At 39.1% G+C, this 25,526-nt stretch overlaps 1 protein-coding gene across 1 annotated transcript in view; it reads right to left on the reverse strand.

The window, feature by feature from the left end:
* Window positions 1-526: 526 nt before the first annotated feature.
* LOC119890634 (CUB and sushi domain-containing protein 1-like) overlaps window positions 527-25,526 on the reverse strand; it is a 156,344-nt gene continuing 131,344 nt past the window's right edge. Inside the window, exons 49-62 of the mRNA XM_038701984.1 lie at window positions 23,958-24,134; window positions 23,205-23,384; window positions 15,772-15,945; window positions 15,578-15,644; window positions 15,260-15,366; window positions 14,103-14,176; window positions 13,465-13,576; window positions 13,094-13,273; window positions 12,577-12,639; window positions 11,657-11,818; window positions 10,378-10,490; window positions 8,846-8,933; window positions 8,420-8,546; window positions 527-3,814 (exon numbers count right to left, since the gene is read on the reverse strand). Of these exons, the coding sequence (XP_038557912.1) occupies window positions 3,655-3,814; window positions 8,420-8,546; window positions 8,846-8,933; window positions 10,378-10,490; window positions 11,657-11,818; window positions 12,577-12,639; window positions 13,094-13,273; window positions 13,465-13,576; window positions 14,103-14,176; window positions 15,260-15,366; window positions 15,578-15,644; window positions 15,772-15,945; window positions 23,205-23,384; window positions 23,958-24,134 (1,784 nt within the window). The 3' untranslated portion in view covers window positions 527-3,654. The remainder of the gene's footprint in view (window positions 3,815-8,419; window positions 8,547-8,845; window positions 8,934-10,377; window positions 10,491-11,656; window positions 11,819-12,576; window positions 12,640-13,093; window positions 13,274-13,464; window positions 13,577-14,102; window positions 14,177-15,259; window positions 15,367-15,577; window positions 15,645-15,771; window positions 15,946-23,204; window positions 23,385-23,957; window positions 24,135-25,526) is intronic.

Here is a 25,526-nt window from a genome sequence, read left to right on the forward strand (position 1 = left end):
CAGCTCACTATCTTTTGAGCAGACGCTCTACTGTTGTTTACAGATGTCTTCTTTATTTCTGCATATTTTTATATGCAGATGTGTGTCCTGTGCCTCACACTGGTGTACGTGTCTCTGGTTGTCTGACCATGACCCTGACATTGAGGCAGTGAATGACAGGAAAACAATGGATATTATGATGTCAACAATATGCCATAGTCATGCTTCCAAACATAATCACCATTGTTTCAGCACATTTCACTTGCAACATTCAGGTCTGCAGTCGATACATTTTCAATTAAGTGAGCTGAAAATGTAAATAGAAACAGCAATTTGGTAGTTAATTCATTCTCATTTGTGTCACAATAGGTGGATGTGACAACCTTCTCATGCCAAATGTTTTTTTTCCCAGTTCTAGAGAAAATCCACTCTCTGATTTGATGAACTGAGTCTTGGCCTTGAATATAACATGCATTCAAATCATAATTTTAGTAGTTCTAAGTTGCCTCTCTTACATACCACTCACCACTTGATATCATACAGTATGTGTAAATGAATGAATTTGCGATTTATTGTGTGTAGGTATGAGAGTATGATGGATTGACATTGAGTAATTGAAAACATGGGGAAACGTCAAAAGAAAATCCATTTGGACAGTCGTGCTGGTTAAAGCAAATGTTGGAATGGCGTGTGAAACGAACAACAGGCCTGAAGAAAGACATACATTAAAAGCATACATCGGTGATCTAAACCAAGTGCAGCATCTTTTGAAAAATAAAAATATTTTGAGAGAACACTGCGAGAAATAACAAGCTTGGCAAGTGATTTGAAACTAATGCATTTTCTTGGGTGTTAATATGACATTTTGACTTAAAATACCCGGAAATAATGAATGGAAGGTCTCACTCGCTAAGCTTGTGTATTTGTTGCAGTGAGGTTCCAGCATTGATAAGCAGGATGTAACTTACTCTCTGCACACGAGGTATTTCTCAAACAATGGGGGACGGAGGCTTCCAGAGCAGACAACTGTAGACAACAATAATTGTGCATGTTGTCTTCATACTGTATCGGTTTGTCCTCTGCCTTAAATGACCAATTCTCAAACAGAAAAAACAGTCACATGTTTCTGAAAGCTGACACTGTCTGCTACTACAAGTGATCTGACTGAAAAACTGTGATCATATTGAGATACTATCTTTATGTGCTGTTTGTGTAGCTATGCACAGTATCTCAGAAAATGATGGAATTTAATGCCTGTAAATAAAATTAGCAGTGTGGCACCAGTGTTTCAGTGGTACCATGGTGTGTATTATGGATGTGAGCCTTTCTGTTTATTTCATACACATATTATAGTTGTAACAGTATTCAGTATGAGCTTTCAGAAACAACCACTGTTCTAAAAATAAAATTAAAGGTGTCATTATGTGACACCAGAAGCTTGGAGGTCCACAGGTAAACTGATCCCAACTTTCTGGTTGGCTAGCATGTTGTCATGGCAACAAAATAAACAACGGTATAGCATGTGGTCACACCTGCTAACAAGGAGTGTGAAATATAAATGTGTATATACAAACACTCTGTAACCCTGTATTTAGTCATTTCGCCGTCTTTTTAAAGATAGAAGTTTTTGAATAAAATTCTCTTTTTTGAATGACTAATTTTTCAAACCCATTTCAGACCCAAAAATTATTCATTTTTTTCATAACCCAGTCAGAAAAACACACTAGTGCAAAATTTGTGCGGTTTAAGAGTTATATAAAGTTTATATTTTGGGGTCCCCAGCAGCAGTGGTTTGGGAAGTCCCATGGGGCCACTGGGTATTTGAACATGGAGTCTGTTCATCAATATCTTCACTGAAGAAAAATGCCAGAAGAGACAATGAGAGACAACTATTTGCCTCTGTTTCCATAGAAACCTGTCCTCTCTTTTCCAGCACGACTGACAGAGGTGTCTATCTGTCCATTTGTCTGTGTCGGTCTGTCTAATTTCTGTCAGTCAACGGTCAGTCTGTTAATGCGTTCATCTATTTCTGACTCTGTGGCTGGAGAGTTTACTGTAGAAAAGGAATCAGTCATCACTAGACTGTTAATCCCGACCGGAGTAACAAGAAGACAAATCATTTCCTGGATTTGGCCACAGCTGATTGCAGCAGTCAACGATCCTGACAGCTTATTGCCTCCAGGCTTCCACTTGTTCAGCCACCAAGCACAGAATCCTGGCTAGTCCAAGAACAAGGATCTGTTGTCTGACTCTTTGATTGTGTTTGACAGGCCTCTGGAAACAAGTCCATTGTGTACACCAGCCCGGCAACTCAAATGTCTGGTTTTCTGGTTCAGCACAGTCTGGCTAGTGCTAGTGCGGGATAATGTGTTTAGGACTGATTTTAAGAGTGTAACACCTCTATAGAATATTTGAAAACATCCAAAACTTATCTGGAACTAGTTCACAGGTCCTCAAACTAAACCTAGGAAAAATAGCATTTGCAAATGCTTGATTTGGTATGTTTTAGCCTAGTAAGTTGCCAAAATACTGTAGGTAGACATTGTCATAAAAGGCAATGTAGTAAGCGGCAGAAGGTAAAAACAATCACAGAAACCTATTTGAAAAGTCATTATTGACTGACAAGTCAACCCAAACTCTGTGATTGTCCTGCTATATTAAACCTAACCCATTAATTTCTCCAAATAGGCTAAAACAAACATTTTAAAAATGTATCTGCAGCTGTTATTTGACCCTGGCTTGTCTAGCACTAGTCCACCACGCCTAGTACTAATATGTAAAACTAGTATCTAGTGCTGGACTAAAGTATCGTTTTCTTCAAAGGAATTGGTCTATTTTGAACATGTCACTACGTTGGCATTTGGTTGTCAACTTTACAGCAGTCTGTCCAATCAATATCAAATTCAACCAAAACAGACTCTAAAAGCTGTCATTACGTCAGAGAGTGCAGTCCTGTCCAGTCCAGTGGGAGGTTTTTGGTCCAGCACTAATGATGTTTTTTGTGTTGAGGTATAGGAACCATCCAATTACTATTCAATGTCTAGAGGGGGTTGAAGGGTGGAATACTATATCTGCTTCCCCTGAGGGTAGAACCTTGCATCAGTCAAACCCATGTCTGGTCACAGGGGAGTTAGTAAGCCTATACCACTGTGTAAATTTGGCATGGGCTATGGGTTGGTTCGGTTGGGCAAACCACTATTCAGGTTGCAGGGATGGTATTTGAGAGCCATATAACTCCAGCCCTTTCCATAAGAAGGTTGGGCCAAATTTTGTCACCTGACACTGGACGAGCACTGGTCAATCAGGTTGTCGTTCTTTGAGGAAAGTCAATTAGTTGTACCATCTTTCTGTGTTTTTCCTGGATGTCTGTCTGATCAACAGATTTCATGTTATTTGATGATGTTATTGTTTACTCCCTTGTTTATTGGTTCCAACTTATTTCGCTCTTTCAGACTATAGGAATAGGTGGATGATACCATTGTTCAGGTAGGAGGTGGAGCAGAGCTGCATTATTGTGCAGATTATGCCGACAGAGGACCAGCATGCTACAACACAGACTGCCCACGGTGACGAGTCCAAATCATAAGTTTGTTCTTTCTTCTCTGAAACCACACCGCAGACTGCAACAGGGAAACTGGACTGAACCACTGTACAGGCAGTGGCAGGTTTGTTGGACTATACCACAGTGCAGACTGTATTGAGTGTAGTATCAAATCGAACTGCCTTAGCCTCAGTAGGCTTCATGTTGGTGTCATACATTGGGTTTTCAAATGATGCCTGGCCATTGGAGCTCTCATGGCCGACATAGCCATTGAACTGGACCTTGGGACGTGTCCTGAAAAAAAAAAAGAAGGAAATAATTGTGTTCATGGTAGATACATGTTTTTCACAAAAATATTTTTGCAAAATTATTATTAGTATTTAATGTTAAAAATAAAAACACAGTACACACAAAACAGGTGTAGGCCTCTGAAACACAAAATGACTAAACCACAAACTCATAGACATTTTAGGACAGCGGGATTAAGTTGCTTAAATTTGCTGAGGTCCTTGTTTTAATGTACAGTATGCATTAGCTGTGACACGTCTGGCACTAATTTAGCATGACCTGTATTAAGTGATATTTCTAATTGACTCAGTATCATGTAAAATTGTCACTGGTAGTGCTGAGCCCAGTCAGAATTAACACATACGTCTGTAGTGTTGTCTGTAGTGTCATGGTAGGTCTATGCAGCTTTCAGTTCAATGGTTTGGTTTTCCAGCACAAAGACTGTATAGTCGAGTCTCACAGACACACGTGAGATGCTCGTGTTGCTCTGTGTCTGATGGATCTTGTGTAGGTCGATGAGTTTGTTTTGAGTAAAACGATCTCAGCTGACTGCAAGATAGGAACACTTATTTAGGTCGTATGTGAAAAGTCAGACTTTTTCTTTTGTGTGAAAAGTTTGCATGCATAGGAGAAGATGTACATACTTGTAAAGGTATAGATTCACAATTAACCAAATATTGATCTTTGAATTTATGTTTGTCTCATTTATTTCTAGAACATGTTAAAAAAAAAGTAAAATAAAAAAAAACATTCTCTGTCCCTTTTCAACTGACATGTTGATTGGCAGCTTTACTTTTGACATTAAAGACGCAAACTTGGTAAGAGTGGGTTTCTGGTAAAAACCTACAAATTGCAAATTCTGGCAGGAGGGAGAACATGAACCATAACAACTGCCTGCTTCAGTGGTTCAGCTGCCCAGTGCCCATCTGCTGCTCTCAAGCGAGTGTGACTGTGTGCTTTCAACCTGCCATCACTCTGCAAAAGGTACCCAATGGTTTTAGTTCAAAAGAATATATTATTACTCAATCTGCCCGAATGAAGATTTTAAGAAACTTACTGCAGGGGTTCAAACATGGTGAAATATGACTAGCCCCTCCTAATTTGTCTGTTTGTCGCAGATTACATTTTTGGATAATCAGGTCCTATAATCCAGTTAGATATAATCACTTACTCCCAAACCCTGTGGAACTATTAGCAGGGAGGAGTGCTGCAGCTGAAACGCTGTTTGACTCTGACCTCATTAAGAGCGTGTGTACGTGTGTGTGTGTGTGTGTGTGCAATGGTAGAAATCCAACCCTGGGGAGCCACTAAGCCTACCCTACATGCTCAACCCATTACTTTACAAAACTGCACACACACGGCAGACCTCCCTGCGTGGCTGTAGTTCAAATCGCTGCACTAGTTTCTGGTTGTGGCTGTAGGTACAATAGTTTAATTTTACTGGTAGAATGCACACATAATTGCTGTGACAGTAGTGTAGATACTGTACAGGGAGATGAGCCAAAGCAGGAAGAAACTGCAGCGTACACACTCACACCTTGCTTTTAGTTTCTCATTTAAGCTTTAATATTGTTATGTGAGGAATATTTTTCTATTTCTGTTGGTTTGCCATTATGTTAGGCTCGGCATTTTGTTAGCAAAATTAACTTTATCATACAAGTACTGTTAAATCAAGATTAAAGAAATGAAAATTAAAGGTAACAGTAGAAAAAAGCAACAGCATACAGAAGTATACATATTACTAGTATTAATCAGACCAGTTTATTGTAGGTTAAATACTGTATTTGTTCTTGATGACATAATGCTGACAGAGAGATGACAATGAGATCAAAGACAAAACTAAAAGCCCTCAATCTATGATTGCTGTTTGACACAGTAGGGCTGCACTGTTTTAAAAAACTTAATTGTTTCATTGTGTCACCCCTATTACTTTAAGCTAACAGGGGGCATCTCCTTGTTCCATTTCTTGCTGAATTAATATTCATTTTGGTTTACAGGCTTAATTTTTATTTTCCAGCAATACAAAAAAAAGTACACAAATTCAGGTCAGCAAATAACATTTTTATATGTTGGTCAATTGTGCAGCCTTACTTAACAGCATGAAGAAAAATCTAAAAACTGAAAACAAGGGAATGACGAGTTTGACGGAGGATGTGGCGGCGGGCGGAGATCTGGTTGCTGTTTGAAACCAGATGAATGACAGGTGCCAGTCTTACCTGCCGCCAGGCCCCCAGGTGTCTTTTGGTCTCTCATTGTCATCTGTGTCAGCAGACAATGTCCTGCATACAACCATCAGCTTTAATATACATTAACTAGCATTGCGCTAGCACACACAACTTTCAAGCAGGTTGTGTAACACAGTGGAAAGTGATGTAATGGTACTATTAGTCATCTACTGGCCTAATCAGTTATTACTGTCAATATCTGTGTAAGTCTGCATGTTCCTGTACATAGTAGTCACCATCCTAGCATCCACAGGATTTATTATACTAACTGGTTAGTACATAGCAAAGCACATTACTAACTGGCTAACAAAGCATGTTTCGACCTACCGGCAAACAGTCTGTGTTTCCTCTATAACGTCAATAGAGCAAGACGCTTCACTTTCACTGCAGCTGCCATAAATGGCAAGCCAACATATTAATGTGCAATAATAATATTACTACTGTTAGATGAGTATGATAACTTTGAGTGATGAAGTGTATAAGTCAGAACACCCCTTAGATGTAGACACACAAGTCTTTAACAGAAAATATTAGTGATGACATTTTACCCTCAATATAATTCTGAATTATCTTGCATCTTTAGCCATTGTAAGGCTTTTGTGAACTTTCTAGGAACAATAATTAATATCTAAGGTCAATCAGATTTAACCTTCATGGTTGGAGTTTTAGCGCTATAATTATCTTTTAAAACTCCTGTAAACCTGCCTGTCCATCTGGTCCCCATAAAATATTTCAGTTGTTTTAGGATACAGTGTGTATCAAACAGTGTGTATCAAACAGTCATCACCTCTACATAATTTGGACTCGCTAATTAATCATTTTCAAAAAATATTTCATCACTCTCTTTATCAAATGAGCTCTAATGTGACACTGGTGCAAGGTGGTCCAAGGGACACATGCTGGTGAACTTACAATTTGGCAGTTTGCAAGTAAGTTACTCGTCTGTCTGCACGTATTTGGTCATACTAATGACTATTATTATTTTTCATCTCATACAAGTGAATTGACATCATTCATATCATTCAATTTTCAATGTCATTAGGGAAGATGTATTCAAGGTTAGTTTATTGGGTGATGCCTAACAATAATGTCATCCACAACTGCTTGTAGGATGTATAAGGGCATTCACTATGAATGTTTTTGTCTGTGATATTTATGGGAAATGTTTATCCAGTCAAGCAATGGATTAAACAAACTATTTTTTTAAAGAATTTTAACAACTATAAGGAAAATTTCAGTCCAACTGTACAGATCACTGTACAAGCTACTTCACATTATTATTCATAGACAGGATGTTATAAGGGATTTCATAGTCTACTGTAATCTGAATTGAACTTGAAAAAGGACAATATCTGCCCTTGAAAGCAATTGTGAAAGCAGTATTATAATATATAGGCTGGTGTATATTTGACAACACTGGCCTGGACATTTTCACCTTCATTAAATTAGAGCCCTGTGTCTCAAAATACATATATATATAAAAGACGGTTTGATTTGTTTTGTGAAAGGAAATGGTTACACCATTGTGTGAGACTGCAATATTGTTTTAATTCTTTGTATAACAAATGTCCTCAGTGTAACAAATGCTTACAATCAAGAGAAAGGTCCTCCCTTGTCTACATGCATTTTGCATTAATGGACTCATTTTGTTTGTGGTTTATTTTTCTTCTTCTTGAGGATAATCAAAAAGCCACATAAAACTGTCACTTCAAAATACTTCAAGTGTAGCTACAACTGATAGCAAAAACATTTCCGCTGTCGCATAAATAATAAACTGTCCATCAGTGCTCATATTTATTAAGCATCTCAGAATCACTTCTAGGAACAGTGCTGTAAGATCGGGTTGTTTAGTAAGTTTTGGAGACTTACTCTCAATAAAAAGGATTTTCTTTTAATTGATGCTTTATGCTTTTTCTCACTTTGAGAAGCTAGATAAACACAGGCAAGTTTTGGTGACAGCCTCTCAGATTGAGAGGTCCCACCATTTTGCCACTAACATTTACCAAAAAGCAGATATGCAGTAATAAGTCTTTCATCGCCAGTAGGCCTTAAGAGACACAATGCAGTGCAACCAAAAATAAGTTAGTGTTGTGAAATAAATGAATAAATAATTCCAATATTTTCATTCAGCAGGTGAACCTATCAAATATTAACTGATTGAGATTCTGTTCATGTGTGTGTTATAATTTCACTTTTACTTTACTACGCTGTACTCAGTGACAGTACGCTTTTACATTACTTTCATTGAAGGCATCAAAACTATTTTTTTATAAAATTTTTATTTTTATTTTACAGAGATAGCAGAGCCAGAAGGTAAACACCTGTGTTTGTATTCTACTCTGCTGTCTGTCCTTCTTTGATGGATTTACATTGAGGACTTGCTTACCTGTGCTTGTAGAGGTAGAAGGCAAATCCAGACAGGATGAGGGCAAAGAAGGGAACTAAGATGGCTGCTGCCACAGAGCTGCTGTTTGTGTAGGGGTTGGATGGATCCATTGCCATGGTTACAGGGCCTGGGGATAGAGAGACAGATAAACCCACAAATGCATGAACACAAAACAGCCAAACTCCTTTTCTACATGTGTGCTTCTTAGATTATTATTCTGTACACTTAAGCTATTCTATTCATGTTTACTTTCCAAAATTAAATGATTTTACACTACACTAACCACAACATTTCAATGATATTAACTTTATATTTTAGGTTTTCCACATTGTTCCACTTTCAGCATGACTTTGTGTTCCCCGGAAGATTTATGGCCTTATTGTTTGTTCTGGTTGTTATTGGTGCTGATGTTTCAGACAGACCCACCTTGCCGTGTCAGATGGAACTTGCCAAAATCTTTACTGTGAATATGGCCCTGGTAGACAAATGTTTTCTGGTCTGATTCTGCAGTCACCTGAAAAATAAAACATACAGTTTAATATCAGCCTTTTTTGCACAGACAGTGGAAGACACTGGATATTTTGTTTTAGGAGTAAAGGATTATGTGATGGAGGTAGAAAAGAAACAAGTGTTAGCCTGATAGTATAGTGGACAGTCTTCAACTCTCACTTTTTTCACTATGAAAACAGTGCAGAATACTAAGCAAAGTAGCTTATGATTCAAAAATAGGATGTATGAGACAGGTGTGGTTGTAGGGTGAAAATATTTTCGAATATGTAATGACCTTCCTGTATAATTGACTGTGTATGGTTGACAACTTCAAGGTAACACTAGTCAGCTTAATGTTGTCATTTTTAAGGATTACAGTAGAAGTAAGTTTCAAAAAGTCTCTCCACATCATGTACTCTGGCCACTTTCCTGTCCCCACCTCCTTCTGCTCCCTTCTCCACCATCTTGTGTTTGGAGATTGAAGCAGCAATGTTTTATCCACAAATCAACAACTGTAGGACTGTTTTTCAGGAATCACAAGTTGGCCATTTTTAGCCTGACTTGTCCCAGATGACTTTCTATCTTTATTTTTTGCTCTTTATCTCTCTTTCTAGACACCCATAGCATTCAATACTCATATCAAATTTAATGTAGCTGATTGCATACATCCACAATCTAAAGAATATGAATTAGAAAATATGAATACACAGCAAATCTCTCCCTCGTTTACTCCTTCTTGAATCCCTAGATACATTCTGTGAAAAATAATTTTAGACATAGTTAGAAAATATAATAGACAGCAATTAGATGTGACATGTAGGAGATAAACTTTCATTCTTTATAATGGCCAACTCTGCAAATAGTTCATTTCTGGATGTCTTCATTTTAAACTACTCTATAGATTTGGCCTATAAAAGTTTAAAAGACAGTAAACATTGTGGATAGACTAATAAAAGAAAAAAACTGACACCACTTTCATTTCAACTATACTGCATTCTTGGTAACAAGTGCATAGACATGTATTGGGATTTTTGGATTCTGATGACTTTTCTTTAATTTAGCTAGTGGCGATAATTTACTTACACCTTTGTCATGGAAACAAAAGCTTCTTGGTAAATCACATTATTCCTCTATTTGAAAAGACATTAATTAGAGTTCATTGTATTTATAAATCTGTTTTGCAAAATGGGACTGAGGATTTGTCTGGAATTTCAATACACCTCTCTCGCAAGACCCTGTTCACTGTAGTAGGTGCAGGGTGAGTAATGTGGTGTGGATGGTATTATATTATTGTTACAGGGTAGGACAGGGCAATAATTCAATATCAGCATTTATCGACTTTAATGATACGTTCATATCCTGTTATAATTCTGTTGTCCAAGAATATCAACATTATTATTGTGATATTGATTGTTACTAAAAAGATGTCTTTGTCAAATGCTTGAAATGCTTTGAGAAGTATGTCTTACATATCCATCCATAGCCCAGTTGTCGTTTTTAAACTTGCTGAGGAAATGCTCTGCCGGGCCCTTCACCTGGTAGACCTTCAATAGCAGCTGGTTCTCCTCTGACTTATAGGTACCTGGATGAATAGATATATACAGAGAGATATTGTTTTGGAGAGAATGGGGTAAGTGCCTGAATCTGGTATAATAATCACAATTTTACTTCTAATTTGAGTTGGCGCTTGGAGAGAAAAAGAATGGCGGAAGACATTGAGGAGGTTGATATACAGAAAGACAGGGTCGTAGGCAAACAGACAGACAGGCTGACTGACAAACACAGAAAAAAAAGCACATCAACATTTTGAATTATCACATTCTATTTTCTTCACCAAACACCTGACAGTGGAGGAAAGGTGACATTTACCCTTCAGCTACATGTCTCTACTTGGTTAACTATAGTGCCAACACAGAAGCTGCTGCTGTTCAATATGACAAGTCCGTGCAAAAGAAAAATTATTTTATGCGTTGAGAGCCCTCGTCTCTCACCGGCAGAACATCTTTCATGTTCAAGCTGAACTGCTGATTGTGAAATGTCATTGTGAAAAGTCAAGTGTCAGTGGGAGAGTCAGACAGTTATTCTCAGTTGCTTAAACACAACTATTTTGGAGGCTTAACCTGTTTTTTTAACCTGCCAGTCATTTCTATACAACACACTGCATGTATCTACAGTACATGTAGATGAAAGAAAAAAGCATCATGTGCACTACAGCACTACCCCCGGGAGATTATGTTGCTAAGGTAATGTATTACCTGCCTTGATGTGCAGGGGCCAAGGCACACAACTTTGTCACCAGTGCCTCTGCATGTTATATTATTTAACGTATAGTAACCTAGTTTCTCTTTATCCTCTACAACTCTTTTGTGAGAATGCAGACTGTGAAAGTTTACAAAGACAGGTCAACTTTATTTTCATTTATCCAATATTTGAATATGAATATTAATAAGCATTTCCCACACATTCTCTATATCCACTTATCTTCTTCAGGGTTGTTAAAGAAACGTATGTTCTTTTTTATGTACATTTTATGACTTTGAACATTTACGACAGGATTTGTTGATGTAAATTTAATCTTAGAAAATAAAACAGATTCAACAAATTAGTTTATTGGCTCAGTTTTACGTATCCTATTTTCAAACTCTTAAAACATAAAAATAACATAATGATAGGTCTTTTCTGAAGTTACTTCGAGTAAAATTCATTAGAGTGACTCTTAATAACATTATTGTGATCTTTGTTTTTTACCTGACAGTCTGATTGACACTCCGCTGGTCTCTAGCAATGTGACGTTAACTCTGCCACTGGTAGCATTGAACCCAGTAACTGTAAATGTGGTGGCCTGTCTCTTCCCTAGATACTCGTAAAAACCGCTCCACTCAGAGTTTGGAGAGAACACGTCCACTGGAACTGTAATGGAGACAAAAAAACAAAAACAAGAAGAAATGTAAAGCTCGCTTGACTTTTTTCAATCAAAAGTTTGCTGCTGCTAATGCTGCTGCTAACAATTTCACCCCTGCTTTAAAGTGTGACGAGTAACACCATGTGGATTTCTCAGTTTGAAAGGATCAACTTCAGCATGCTTGCCAACCAACCTTTGCAACTTTTCCAAGCCACAAGTTATAAGTAATGAATAGAAATGATGGCGAGATAAGGGTGAAGGGGTTTCCTGAGAAACAGACAAAACATATACCTTCGTAATTGACAGCTGCAGTGGGTTGGGATCAGCCTGTCTGAATCCCACACTTTAAAATATGACTTATTCAAAACTCAGCAGCTTTACTATTCTTGCAAAAATTGCACAACTTTGGTCTCTCCCTCTGGTGTCAGTCTCTTTGCTGGCTCCCTCTAAATGCATTTATTGATTATAAAATCCCACTTCAAACTTACAAGGTATTTCATGGTATTGCACCTGAATGTTTTGACTGATTTATTTACTTCGTCTGAGCCTTCGTTGTATAAATCTGACACAAGACTGCTTGTCCAGACAGAAGACTCAAATGGTTAACACTCACTACAACGTTCTACCAATACCTCTCTGGAAAATACTTTGTGACAATCCTGTTGATTAAAAGAACGGTAAGGTGAACAGCATTTCGATTTGAAATTTACATCTGTGGTTTAAGTACTACAGTGTATGTGTGTGTTGTAGTGTTTTTTTTGCATACCTCGAATCTTGTTCTTCTGGACATCTGACTCTCCTCTGCCTTTGGGATTGACCTTCACTCCAACTGAAACATAAAATAGGATTAAGTTTAGATTAGCTTACTTGATGGTTTAGTTTATTGGCAGTATATTTGGTATGAATAGAAATGAATGAAATTTAATGTGTGACAGGAAGTATTTATTAATATAATAAGCCATAAAATTTGCTTTTTACATTGATATTCCACGCATAAAAAGGAACTGGCAGTATTTCCTGTATGGTTCACAGCATTCACAGCCACCCATTCCTTGTGTTTCAGACTAGGTAGGGCCATGTGTGTGAAAAACAACAACAAAAAAACATCACCCAAGCATTCATGGTAAGCCTAAGGCTGATTTATGAGAGCATAGCAATAATATCAGGGTGATAATCTGTATTTATCTAAAGCCATATGGTATTATGACATCCAGTTTAGATCTTAGGCTCAACAGGAGCCCATTTTATACAAGCTGCACATTTTCAAGATAGGATCTAGATACCTTTACAGAGCGGGGGTTTGCCTGACCATCTCCCATCACTTTTGCAGGTTCTGTGCTCTGATCCCCCAGCCAGATAGAAACCATCTTGACAGGTGTAGATCAGCGTATATCCCAAGGTAGGCAGGTCCATAGCTCGAACATCTACATTGCTGGGGGTCTCTGGCTGTCTGCATGAATGGGCTGAGTGATGGGGAGAATAATAAACCCAGAGTTTACACTAACCAAAATAAATATTGAGTAAAATGCAACATGAACATAAAAAAAAAATCTCACCAGTAACAAAAAAAACAGATGAATTGAATTAACGCACACACTATGATGAGGAAAAATAATATTTGTACACGGTAATAACAGACATAGTTATTCCTCACATATGCACTCAGGTTGAGTTCCACTCCAGGTTAGGTTTTCTAGGCACGTTCTTGTGGTGGAACCAAGGATGTGGTAGTTCTTACGGCACTTGAAGGAAATCTTACTGCCAACCTTCATGATGTAAAAGCAAAACAAAAGTCCTCTTGCTGTTAGCTTCTTAAGACATGTTACAATCAACAGTATGGGTTAGTTTCCATTACATTTAGCCCATAACTCTTTAAGTCTAACAAAACATTATGGATTTATGGCCAATATATTCTATCAGCAGGTTGTTGTGTGCGCTCCAGACAGCCTGGTTCCTAAGACAAAAAGAAATATTGCCTCTTTTTGTCATCTGTAAAGTCTGGGTGCCACTTTTAATCAGAAGTTTTGACCTGCATTTTTGATTGGCTCTTGTTTGTCCAACTGAGGAACTTTGCAAACCTTAGGCCTACTGTATCTCAGATGGAGAGAATATATTTACTTTTGTTTGGAACCTAATGTACTTACCAACACAACTCTGCATGCTGCACTTTCACTCAGCCAGTTTTTATTTAAAAGTGCAAATGTAAATACATGTCCGATTCTTTATGTATTAAATGTTATTTGAAGGATTATACCGCAGTTTTGTCAAGCACACAAATGATATATTTGTCACCTGAAAACCCTGGGCCATGACCGGGATACCATAGGCTGGAGTTCCTGGGTCACGACAGTTGTTGAAGGCTGGGTCTACCCACACACAGACACACACACAGACACACACACACACACACACACATTAGCATTGGGCATTATATTCTTTCACATTTTTATAATCATTCTCCAAGTCAAGGAAGCATTCTGATATTTCATACGTACTGCAAGTTTACCAATGTGGTCAGCACAGATGTTCAGCTACAGTGCACCATAATTGTTTTGCTGGATTATCGAGCAGTAAAGTAAAAGTATTAGTACTCCAATACTGCAATACACTGGAGTACTTGCAACTTGAGCTTCTACTACTTAAAATAATGTACAGTATATGGATAAAAGACTGACATCATCCAGCAGCAATTATGAAAGATACAAGTCACAAGAAGTAATTCAATAATGGTCAGGGCAAATGGGTTCCACCATGCTTTGTACGACATAACCGAGGAACATTCTAAGCTGGCTGCAGTGTTGCTACAAGGCTGCTTTCCACTTCAGTTCTTACACAATAATTCTGCTTTTTCCTTGTGATTTCACAGCTTGTTCCAAAATAAGCTTCATGCTTTCAGAGCAGTTACCACAAGAACCTAAATTTTCCTTCAAAAAATCAAGGGATGCTTTTCCGAGATAAAATCTTTATAGAAACCAAACGCTGACATCAAAACTTCACACTTCATCTATTTATTAGATAATATCTTCAGCTCTATCCGCACAGGAATACTAATGCTAAAATGTGTACAAGGGTAAACTCCACAATCCTGTTTACCAATAATCTGATTTCAATCAACTGTATTCATAACTTGTTGATGTAATGTTTTTTTTTTTGCAGTATACAAAATGTCTGTTCCTCACAAATATGGAAAGATTAATATATATAATATTTCAAAGATGTACACAAACATACAATGGTGTAATTTTGTACCTCACATGTATGCAGGTTTGTCTGTGTGTGATGCAGAAGGATGTAAAGAGCACTGAAGACAATGCTATTCATTTTTCCTTCCTGAAAGTGAGCATAAACTAAAAGCTTTATACTGGAAAAAACAACAACACCACACACACTTGTAGTGTGTTTTATAGCAAAAGTTACTTGGTGTTTACCAATACCTATATTTATATTACCTATACAGGCTGGTTGTTGGCCACTCCAAATCCCCTCAGCTTGACAGACCCTGGAGGCAGAGCCTACCAGCAAGTAGGGGGCATGGCAGTAGAACCTGACCTCTGACCTGTATAGGAGACAAAGATTTGATTACACATACAAAAAATGTAAGTATTGTTTGATGTCCATAGGACAGATAGGATACATGCAGCAAGTATTTCAAAAAGGTTGACAGCCTTTCTACAACATTCCTTGTGTTGTTTTACACACCTATCATACATGAATATATGAAAAGCAGTGTCTGTTTAGGTCAGTAATTGCTAGATATAACCACTGACCGGTAGGAAAAAATGTTCCCCTCTCTGAATCCTCCTCCAGGAGAGCCAGGATCGCCACACAGCACAGCTTAAATGAGATGCATACAGTTAGGACTTTTGATTTGAACTGCTAATGCTGCTGAAAGGGAAACTGTGATGTGTGGATAAAGTTACTTAAATTTACTAAGCAGTAGTTTTTAGGTAGCGAAACTTACGCAGACACTGTGGTACGTCTCCTGTCCACGTCCCATTTCCCTCACAGGTTAACACAGCAGGGGTGGACAACTGGTAACCATGGAAACAACTGTAGCTCACACTCGATCCCCATGAATGGTCGGTTCCTTCTACTTTCCCATGATGTACTTGAGGAGGAGGTCCACACTGGATCACTGAAACACACACAGAGATGTAAAAGATCACCTATAGCACTGAAGATGGTACATGGTGCATGGTGTTGGAATCTCTGCACTGATCCTTCCTGTGTGTACTGAATTAGCATGTTCTCTCCACCAGGTGCTCGGTTTCCATCCATCCATCCAAATACAGCTGTTAGCTGTGACTATAGGTGTGTTTCTGTTGGATTTAATCTGTCTCGTCTTACTTTCTACCGTTTGCAATATTCAGTATACTGGATGTAGGCTCTAACAAGTGAAAGAATGAACTTTTTTTTTACGCTGACACTGCTCTAACGCCGTAGATAGCAGTACAAAACAGATAGTTTAACAAATAGTATGCCAGTAATGACTAATATTATTACAATAGGATTTTTATACTTCATTTGAACTAACATCTTTTTGCCTTCAGTAGAGACAAATTAATCAGCACCAAATAACATGATGAGCTCTCAGATTGTCAAAGACAAGAAAACAGCAGTAATGGCTTGTCCCTGGTGGATATGCAGCCCTAAGATACAACAATTGAAACAACGGCCCCCTGAAGAAAAACTTAAATGTAAAATGTGCATTGTAACATTTGCCAAAGCCAAATGCTTGTGTATTTAGTCATGTCGGGGGCTGGTGTCTACCCCAGTATGCACCAGACAAAATGCAGGAAAAACCCCACACGCTGATCAACGAGCTACCCACTGTGCTTCCCCTCTCTAATCTCTGATATGTAGTAAACAAGTGCTTATAATGAGGAATTCACAATGGTACATGACAATGCTCATGTTGTTTAACCAATTGTTTATGTTTTTAACTAGTGCTGGACAACGACTGAAAAATGTAATCGCAAATAATTGCATGATTTTCTACGATTAATCGTGATTAATCGCATTGTTATGCAAAAAAAATTTAACAATGAATTCTAAAGTACTGTATTGCGCACTTTTAATTTAAATGTACTGCTATATACACAAAAGTTCAATAAGATGTGGTTTGCAAACACTTTAAACAAATAAGGTGCTTTTTACCAGCAGTATTCCCTTTACACAGTAGCGATAAAATATTTCTTGTAAATCTCAAACATTAATGTAATCAAATCAAATATAAAACCAAAGCTATTTGCCACTGCCAGGGCATTACCTTTTATCTGGCTTGTTAAAACAAGTTACCATCAGAGTCCAGAGTCACGATCATAAAATTCTAACAGGCACCTTCTGAGCAACAGGTTAACATATATAAATCTGTTTTCTTGTTTTTTTTTTTCTGGGCAGGTATCAGAAGAAACATTTTTCTTTTATCAGGGAGCAGCATAAACAGTCTATGTTCAGTAGCAAGTGTCCCTGTTAGAGTGAGGTGAAGTGGTCGAGCACAAGGCGTAGTGACAAGTGCCGAGTTGAATTGTCTTGAACTTTTTGTATGCAACGTGCTGCACAAATCATTGGAAGAGAGACTGATCCCTGACGTTTCTGAGTTTTACTAATCAGCATGCAGAGTGTAGCTATCTGCTATGGCGTTTAATTGTTTGCTTGCCTTGCTTTTGTTTATCTACTTCTCCCACAAGCTGCATTCAACCTAGTCTGCCGAAGCCTCCACTGCTTGTTTGGGTGGGTGATTGCAGGCTGATCAACATCCCACACCTCCTGTGACCCCCGGTTTGACTGTATGTGTATTCAAAGCCAGTGAGCAACGGACTTTCAAAATAATAATAATAAAAACTGTGTTAACACGAGATAAAATAATTGTCAGCGTTAATTAAATAATGCATTAACTTGCCCAGCCCAATTTTTAAAGTAATGTTATTTCTATCCATTGTTTATTGTTTTGTATTAGTTTTATTATTTTTGGATGCCTAACAACATCAGGCAAAGGGACTGCTGATGAAAACTAGCTCGTGGCTTACTCATTACATTACATTTACTCATTTGGCAGACGCTTTTATCCAAAGTGACTTACATTTGAGGAACAACATACAATCATTAACAGAGCATAAAATACAGCATGAGATCTACAACTGACAATACATAAAGCAGCAGTAAATACTAGCAAGCGCTAATGGCACATATCGCATCAATGGGGTAAATACCTAGTGAAAGAATTTAAAATTAAAAAAAAAGTGCAATCAATACAAAATAATTGTAAGGGGATAGAAGAAGAAGAGCACAGGAAGTGCATGTTAGATGTTAGGAGTTAGAGATGTTATAAGAGGAAGTGTTCTCGGAAGAGAGTTTTCAAGAGCTGAGAACAGCCGGGACTAGGATTGCTTTGTGTGAAGGGATGGCAGAGCCAGGCGGCGTTCGTTGGAGGAGCGTAGCGGCCGAGAAGGAACATAAACTTGTATTATGGAGTTTAGGTAGATGGGTGCAGACCCAGTAGTCACTCTGTATGCAAGCATTAGTGCCTTGAATCTGATTCTGGAGGCCACGGGTAGCCAGTGGAGGTCACACAGCAATGGAGTGACATGAGTCCTTTTGGGCTGATCAAAACCAGACATGCTGCTGCGTTCTCACCACACAAGCTGGAAGACCCGCTAGGAGGGCATTGCAATAGTCGAGGCGAGAGGTAACCATGGCCTGTAACAGAAGCTCAACTCATGTACATTTACATTTGTTTTGAATGTTGATCATTGTACATTGTACTTTCTCAAATAAACAATGAATAAATAAACACAATAAAATATGGCTGCAGTGTGACATCAAGTATAAAACAAGAACAGCAAAAGCAGCATACTGCCATGATCACCATATGGACATTTACTGTCTTAAAGCAGCAGATGACCTAGGTCACCAGATTTAAGTTGCTTAACCAAAAGACAAACCATGGTCACCATATGGACTGAGAGTTTCTGTACGGACATTTAGGGGGTTTGCGTTGTCTGTGATGAAATTTCTGCTTCCACTGTGATTTAGCAGTGATATTGTTTTCCTCAAGTCTGCTAATTTAAATGCAATACTATCCATAAGGCAGCTTCTCCATCAACCTCCTCCTTTTGAAATTTTTTCCTACATTGGGGATTTCAGGAAGAATTACATATTTATACTTGAGACTCACTATATGGGATTGCTATTTATGTAATGCTAATGATTCAAACAAACCTGTGTTCATACATGCAAGAGTGTTGTATGAGCATAGACGTCTATGCATATAACTTCATAACACCTCGATAAACACCTGTGTGGGCGCGTCCATGAGCGTGCCTGTGCCTAACTCCCTAAGATAATGATAACCATCTGCATGGTTTCAAACATCTAATAAAGTCAGTGTAATTCTCATCTAACCAGGAGACAGATGGTTTCACGCTCCATTCACTCTGCTATGATGATATACAGTGCACACAGGCATACACAGAGAGGGAGGAAGACAGACACAGATACACAGATGTGCATGCATAAACAACACATACATGGTATGTACACAGAAGACGCAGCAATAAGCAAATACTGAAATGAACAGAAAAAAAAATGGACAAAATGCATTAATATAACAAGTGTTGTTTCGACAATAATACCAAATATGAACACTATTTGGGAATCTTGCTTCTCTCTTAGTTTGACTATTACTTTTTCTGTGTTTTGTTTCTCGCCTGGACTCTTCCTTAAACTCTTGATTTAGTCAACTTTTTATCTTATTTTCTTTTCCTTTTTTTCCTGTGTCTTTTCTCTTTCTCTGTTGCAGTATGACCAGTCTTTTGGATGCAGAATCAAAGTGCAATTAACAAAAAATTGTTCTGAACTCCAAAAAAACCAAAACCAAAGACTAAATCTTTTCTTTGTAACATTGCAGGTTTCTAGGCAACCGCTGGTCCTCGCAGCAAACTAATGACTAATTCTGGCTTTGTATGTCACCGGTGTCCTGAAGAAGCCTTGCATCTCCCCAAAGTCATCCTCCCAATTCTCTGCTCTACAACATGTTCTGCTTGTTGCTAGTCCCGTTACAAAAATCGACACACCTGCACACAAGACAATTCCAAAGCCAGTTTCTTAAAGCATGTTGTTCATCATTTTCTGTTGTTGTCTCCAGAAACAATAGCTAGTGGCTAGCCAACAGATAATGGGGATTCAAATTATCAATTGAATGAGGGTTTATCAAAAACTTTATTTTGAACCCTATGCATTCTCTATGAGCCCCTCCCCACATCCATGGAGCCCTGTTCATTCTACGATCTTTGTGGGGACGCCTCCCTGTATAATCTGTCCCCCGCCCACTGTCTAAAAATAAATTAAACACTCTTATTGACTTCAGCAGTTAATATTCCGGCACAATATGTCTGCAGGTCTCTGATGCCCAAAGAACACTTGTGACTATAATTGAAGGTTTCTGAACTCGTCTTTTCTCTCTGTGTCTCTCCCGTCTTGTGAATAGACTGAGTTAGCTTCATATGAGTCTGGAGGAGTAACACTCATCCCTGCTTGCTTACGCACCTCTGCTCTTCCATCTGTCACTGCAATCATTGACTCCTTTCCCCACCCTTTCTTCTTTCCTCTCACATCTCCACACTCCACACTTACTTCTTACACTTTGGTCCCCTGCCTCCTTTCTGTCTTCCTACTCCCCACCCCCCCAATCTCTCCCTCCAGCCCTTCTTCTCCTTCTCCCTGCACCTATCTTCTTTGTCCTTTTGTCCCAGATCCAGTACTCTTTTATCTTCTTCCATTGTTCTCCTGGTCTCCTTCTCACACCATTACGGCTTCTCCCTTCCTCCGTTCGTCTTTTAGGCATATCTCCCATGGCGCAATTCACCCAGCCAACACATTTTATGGGCTTAATCCCTTTTCTCACAGTGTGTTTACAGGTTTGGGGGCAGGTATTGATTTGCCTCTCTTTGTTTCTCACATCATTTGCTTCCTCTCTCTCACTTGCTTCTCTGTCGCTTTCTCCTTTTAGCCCCACTGATGGCTCATCGCACTCTCCTTTTTCATTCATCCACCTGAGTCTCTCTTTTTCCACCTCCCATTTTCTTTCTATCTTAATCTCTGAATTACTCTGTCTTTGTGTGTCTCCTCTGTTATCTAATGTTTTCTTCCACTACACCTTGTCATCCCTTCAATTCTTCCTCCCTTTACTCCTTCATTCTTTCTTTCTTTCACTCTCCTGCTCCTCAGTGCCTCGCTTGCTCAAGCTCTCATTCTTCCTCACTCAATTCATTTTGCCTGTCAAGCTACACTTTTATGGCTTTACAACTCCTCCATTCAATATGTTTCTGTGTGTGCATTTATGTCTCTGCTCGAAGAAGCTGTTGTTACAAAACATGGCGAGTTGTGAATTGTTTGAAGTGGGAGAAAACAGACGGGATGGATACAGGGGAGCTGAATAAAAAAACATGTGAACAGCAGAATTAGCACCTAAAGAGGAGGAGAAAGTGAGGAGCAAAAGAGGGCAAAGACGAAAAGACAGAGGGTGAACAAAAGGAAGAGAAACAGAGAGATAAAGGACTTGCAGCATTTTCCTACCTGTATCTCTCCCTCTGTCTCCCATTCTTTTCCTTTCCTTCAAATTTTTTCTTTTCAATTTCTTGCCTCAGTCTCATTCTCTATCACCTACAGTATCTTTAACTTCTGCTTTCCCTTTCTCTGCATCTCTCTGCGGTTCCCTCTCAGTAGCCTCTCTGCCGGCTTACTCAGTTTTTTTCATCTCAGTTCAAAGCCTCTGCAACTGCATGAGCCAGCAGGAGATTTTCTGTTTGTGGGAAGAAGCGGCAGGGAAGATCTCAGGAAACATTCCCTTTCGCTGTTGTTGAGTATCACAGTCTAAACTCTAAATATGGGCTGCTGTAAAACTGTGACTCATTTTATTTTAATGCATTCTTTTTTAATTCCCCCTTTGTGCTTATGAACAAAAACAGGGGTTTCAGGAAATAAACTCAAATTTAACACGTGTAAGGAGCAATGTTAATCTTTCCTTGGCCTCTTCCTAACGTACTGTTAAAGTTACAATCTGTTATTTTAGTATGCACACACTGAAATAATACTGTTCTTATTTAAATTGTCACTTTTTTTGTGGGGCTTCTTTTGCTGCAATTGTACAGCTCTATAACATGTTTTATTCTCCATTGTTATGTACCTTGTTATTAGCAGATTTCTGTTTCAGTCTCTTGAAATCAACAATACTTTGAAAAAGCTTTCCAGTAACTTAACTTAAGGTGTTTTTTTTACCAGCAGTGTTCCCTTTACACAGTAGCAATAAAATATTTCCATGTTCAGTAGTAAGGTGAAGTGGTCAAGCACAAGATGTAGCAACAAGCGGGTGTGTTCCCGTGAAACTGTCGCGGTTTGCTGGCCTCACGCACACACCCACCAGCTCCCAAAGTTAAATTGTCTTGACTCTTTGTACGCAACGCATAGCACAAATCATTGGTAGAGAGACTGATCCTCGCTGTTTGTGAGTTTCCAGAATCTATTACTGTTTACTAAATAGGACATCAACAGGAGGGAATTAGCATGGCAGAGAATCCCCACCAAACTTGGTGTAGGCCTATCAGGTCAAGTTATGTAGCCTATAATTTTTAATAGCAAGTTAAATAGGCTATAGCTGTGTAGCGCACAGAAGCCGTTGCTATGGTTACTCTCCATAGAGCGCCTACTCGCGGAGCATTGGTCTCCTGTTCACCCGAGGAGCACAGAGCAACCCCGCGGGGTCAAGCGACTATGTTGTGATTTTAAGAACGTTCCTAAAACCGACATCTTCCCCAATACTAAATCAGAATGCAGTGTGCAGCTATCCACTTCGCTATGGCATTTTTTTGCCTGTCTTGCTTTTGTTTATCTACTTTTCCCACACACTGCATCCAACGTAGTCTGCCGAGGCCTCCCTCCACTGCTTGTTTGGGTAGGTGATTTGCAGGCTGATCAACATCCCACCCCTCCTGTGACCCACGGTTTGACTGTATGTGTATTCAGAGCCAGTGAGCAACGGACTTTCAAAAACTGTGTTAACGTGAGATAAAATAATTATCTGTGTTAATTAATTAATGGTTAATGCGATAATACCCAGCCCCAATTTATACAGATATTTATATACAGTCTATGGGTTTGTCTGTGGGCTGCAGCTGGACCCTTCTCCATTTTTCAACTCTCGGCGACCGGAAAAAAACGCTCAGCACGGAAAAAGAAGCTCAGCGCCTCGTCACGCTCCTGCTGTTTTTACCAGCAAGTAAAAACGCGGAGCTCCCATTGCAATGAATTGAAAAAAAGACGCTGGCTTCAGGAAAAAACGCTTTGGTGGACACGGGCCCTTAGGAAGGAGTTAGTTAAGGTCTTAGTTCTTCTTACCTTTACAGCTGGGTTTGGTTTGGTTCCAGGTTCCATCTTTGGTGCAGTGCAGAACACTGCGTCCAGGTGGTTCCATCAGGTGACCAGGATTACAGTGGTAGGTCACTGTATGGTTGAAGGTAAACTCACTTCCTAGATAGATCCCATTGGCTACGGGTCCAGGGTCTCCGCAACTGATCACTAAAAGTGAGAGAAATTTTACAGGACCAATAGTCATGGATACAGTATAGTGTATATCAGTCAGATGGTGCAGTAACATTTTTGGACAATTTTATTTTATCCAGTCTCTGTATTTTAACTTACTGTGTTTTCTAACATAGTCTGAACCCCCCTACTTCTCCCTGTCTGCCCCTTAACTTCATCCTCCTACTCAACTTTCTCACAGACTGCCGTCCTTAACTTTCCTAAAGCACATCCTGCTTCAATTCAGCTACCTCCCACCTTCTTTTTCTTCCTTTTCCCAAACCTCTGACTGGCTCTGTTGAACTATACAAGTTGAAATCTCAGACACAACAAACTTACCCTTGTATAGTTCTGTGCCTGTACAGAAGCAGGTTGCCCAGTTCATGCACAATTTATAGTCCTCTTGGATCCTTAACAAAAAAACTCCACTATGCATGCACCAACACTGACAGTATTTGCAGTAGTACTTGTAGTTCTACAGCTAATGAAGCTATCTTTGCTACCCTTGCTGTTACCATTAATAATAACAGTGATAGTAACAGTAGAGCAACAATTTTAAATGTTTCCTACCAGTGCAGTCTGGGGGTTGTCCTGTCCATGTCCCATTTGTTGTGCAGTGTCTGGTTGTCAGGCCTGATGTTTTGAAGCCATCCCAGCATGCATAGGCCACCGAGCTGCCGAAAGTGATGCCATCACTGAAGACAATTCTGCCATGTGCTGGGGTGCCAGGGTTACCACAGGATACAGCTGAGAATTGAAGAAAAAATTAACCAGTGATGATTAAGCACGGTGATAATATCGGTGTGAGCAATACTGTCTTGCTGTCACTCAAGGCTGATCAGCTGTAGGCTGCAATAATGAGATTATCACTGGAGTTGGCTGGAAATAACAACAAATATGACCTTGAGGTAGAGAGGCTGATTAATAACTAAAGGTTGATTTATTCCCAGCACTGAATGGTAGATGTACAGTATTGAATTGTCTGCTAGAGGCTGGCATTAGGCTGGTACTACATATACAGCATCCACTGTAACAGCCAAAGTGCCACTGAGCAAAGCAGCGAGCCTGGTTACCTGGTTCTGCCTCTTGTTAAAAACCAAGACACATTGTCTGCAAATATGTATGTGCTGGTGGTTTTAAATATCATCACGGTAAGACGTCCTACAGTAGGAGGAAGCATTGGTCATGCAGCAGGGTTGTATATCTAATTGTCAGTCAGTACTTGTGGACTGTGTCCTTCCCGAGTTATCTTGGGGAGAACAAGCCCCAACAATGAGCACACAGAGAATACATATTTATAATTTGAGATTGGCTGTATAATTGACACTGCAGCATCTATTAAGACACACCGATGTTCATTTCCAAAGCTGCTTCAACAGGCTCTACACTAAAGCCACCACAATGCATTGTTTTCATAGTGAATTGTAAGGCTTCCCTTTTTTCCTCTGGGACAAGTAACACCTTTGTTTTTTTTTTGGCAAGTAAAAGGCTAGGATCTTTATCCGTCTTTGGCTGTCATTGTTTTTGAACCACTGCTTGTCTTGTAGATTGGAAGACAAAACTATCTGGGAGGACACAAGAATGCAGATGGGAGAGAATTCCATCTCTGGTCTGAACTAGTCCATCAATCTTTAGTCTGCTGGCACTGCACATTAACAAACAGGAATTAGCAACCAACCACAGCACATTTCACTAATAAGATCATGACAGCTGACAGCCTTTAACAATCAAACACCTATTGATGGGATGCATTAGTTAGAGCCCTTAAAAGCTCTGTCCAAGAGAGTGTGTGTGTGTGTGTGTGTGACAGAGTGTGTAGGTGGAGCACCTTATGCACGGTTTGTGTGTGTGTCTACAGCAGCTTACCGTTTGTGGCTGAGAATGTTATCAGTATACATGGTGTGTCCACCAGTTTGTGTATGTGTGTGTGGTCGTATGGACGTGTGTATGGATTTCTTTGTGTTTGTGTCTCAGTGATAGATGTCTCATTCTTTCTGAATCAGCGTTTAACCACTTTTAGCTTAATGAAAAACAACTGTAGACAGACATAAATAATTAGTGTTACTCAAACACTCAGACACTGGTGCACACACACACACACACACACACACACACACAAACAGACACACACCTCTAAGG

The sequence above is a fragment of the Micropterus salmoides genome, unplaced genomic scaffold, assembly GCF_014851395.1.
Source record: "Micropterus salmoides isolate LMB-PRFRI ecotype aquatic unplaced genomic scaffold, ASM1485139v1 Ms_hic_scaffold_6, whole genome shotgun sequence".
Lineage (NCBI taxonomy): Eukaryota > Metazoa > Chordata > Actinopteri > Centrarchiformes > Centrarchidae > Micropterus > Micropterus salmoides.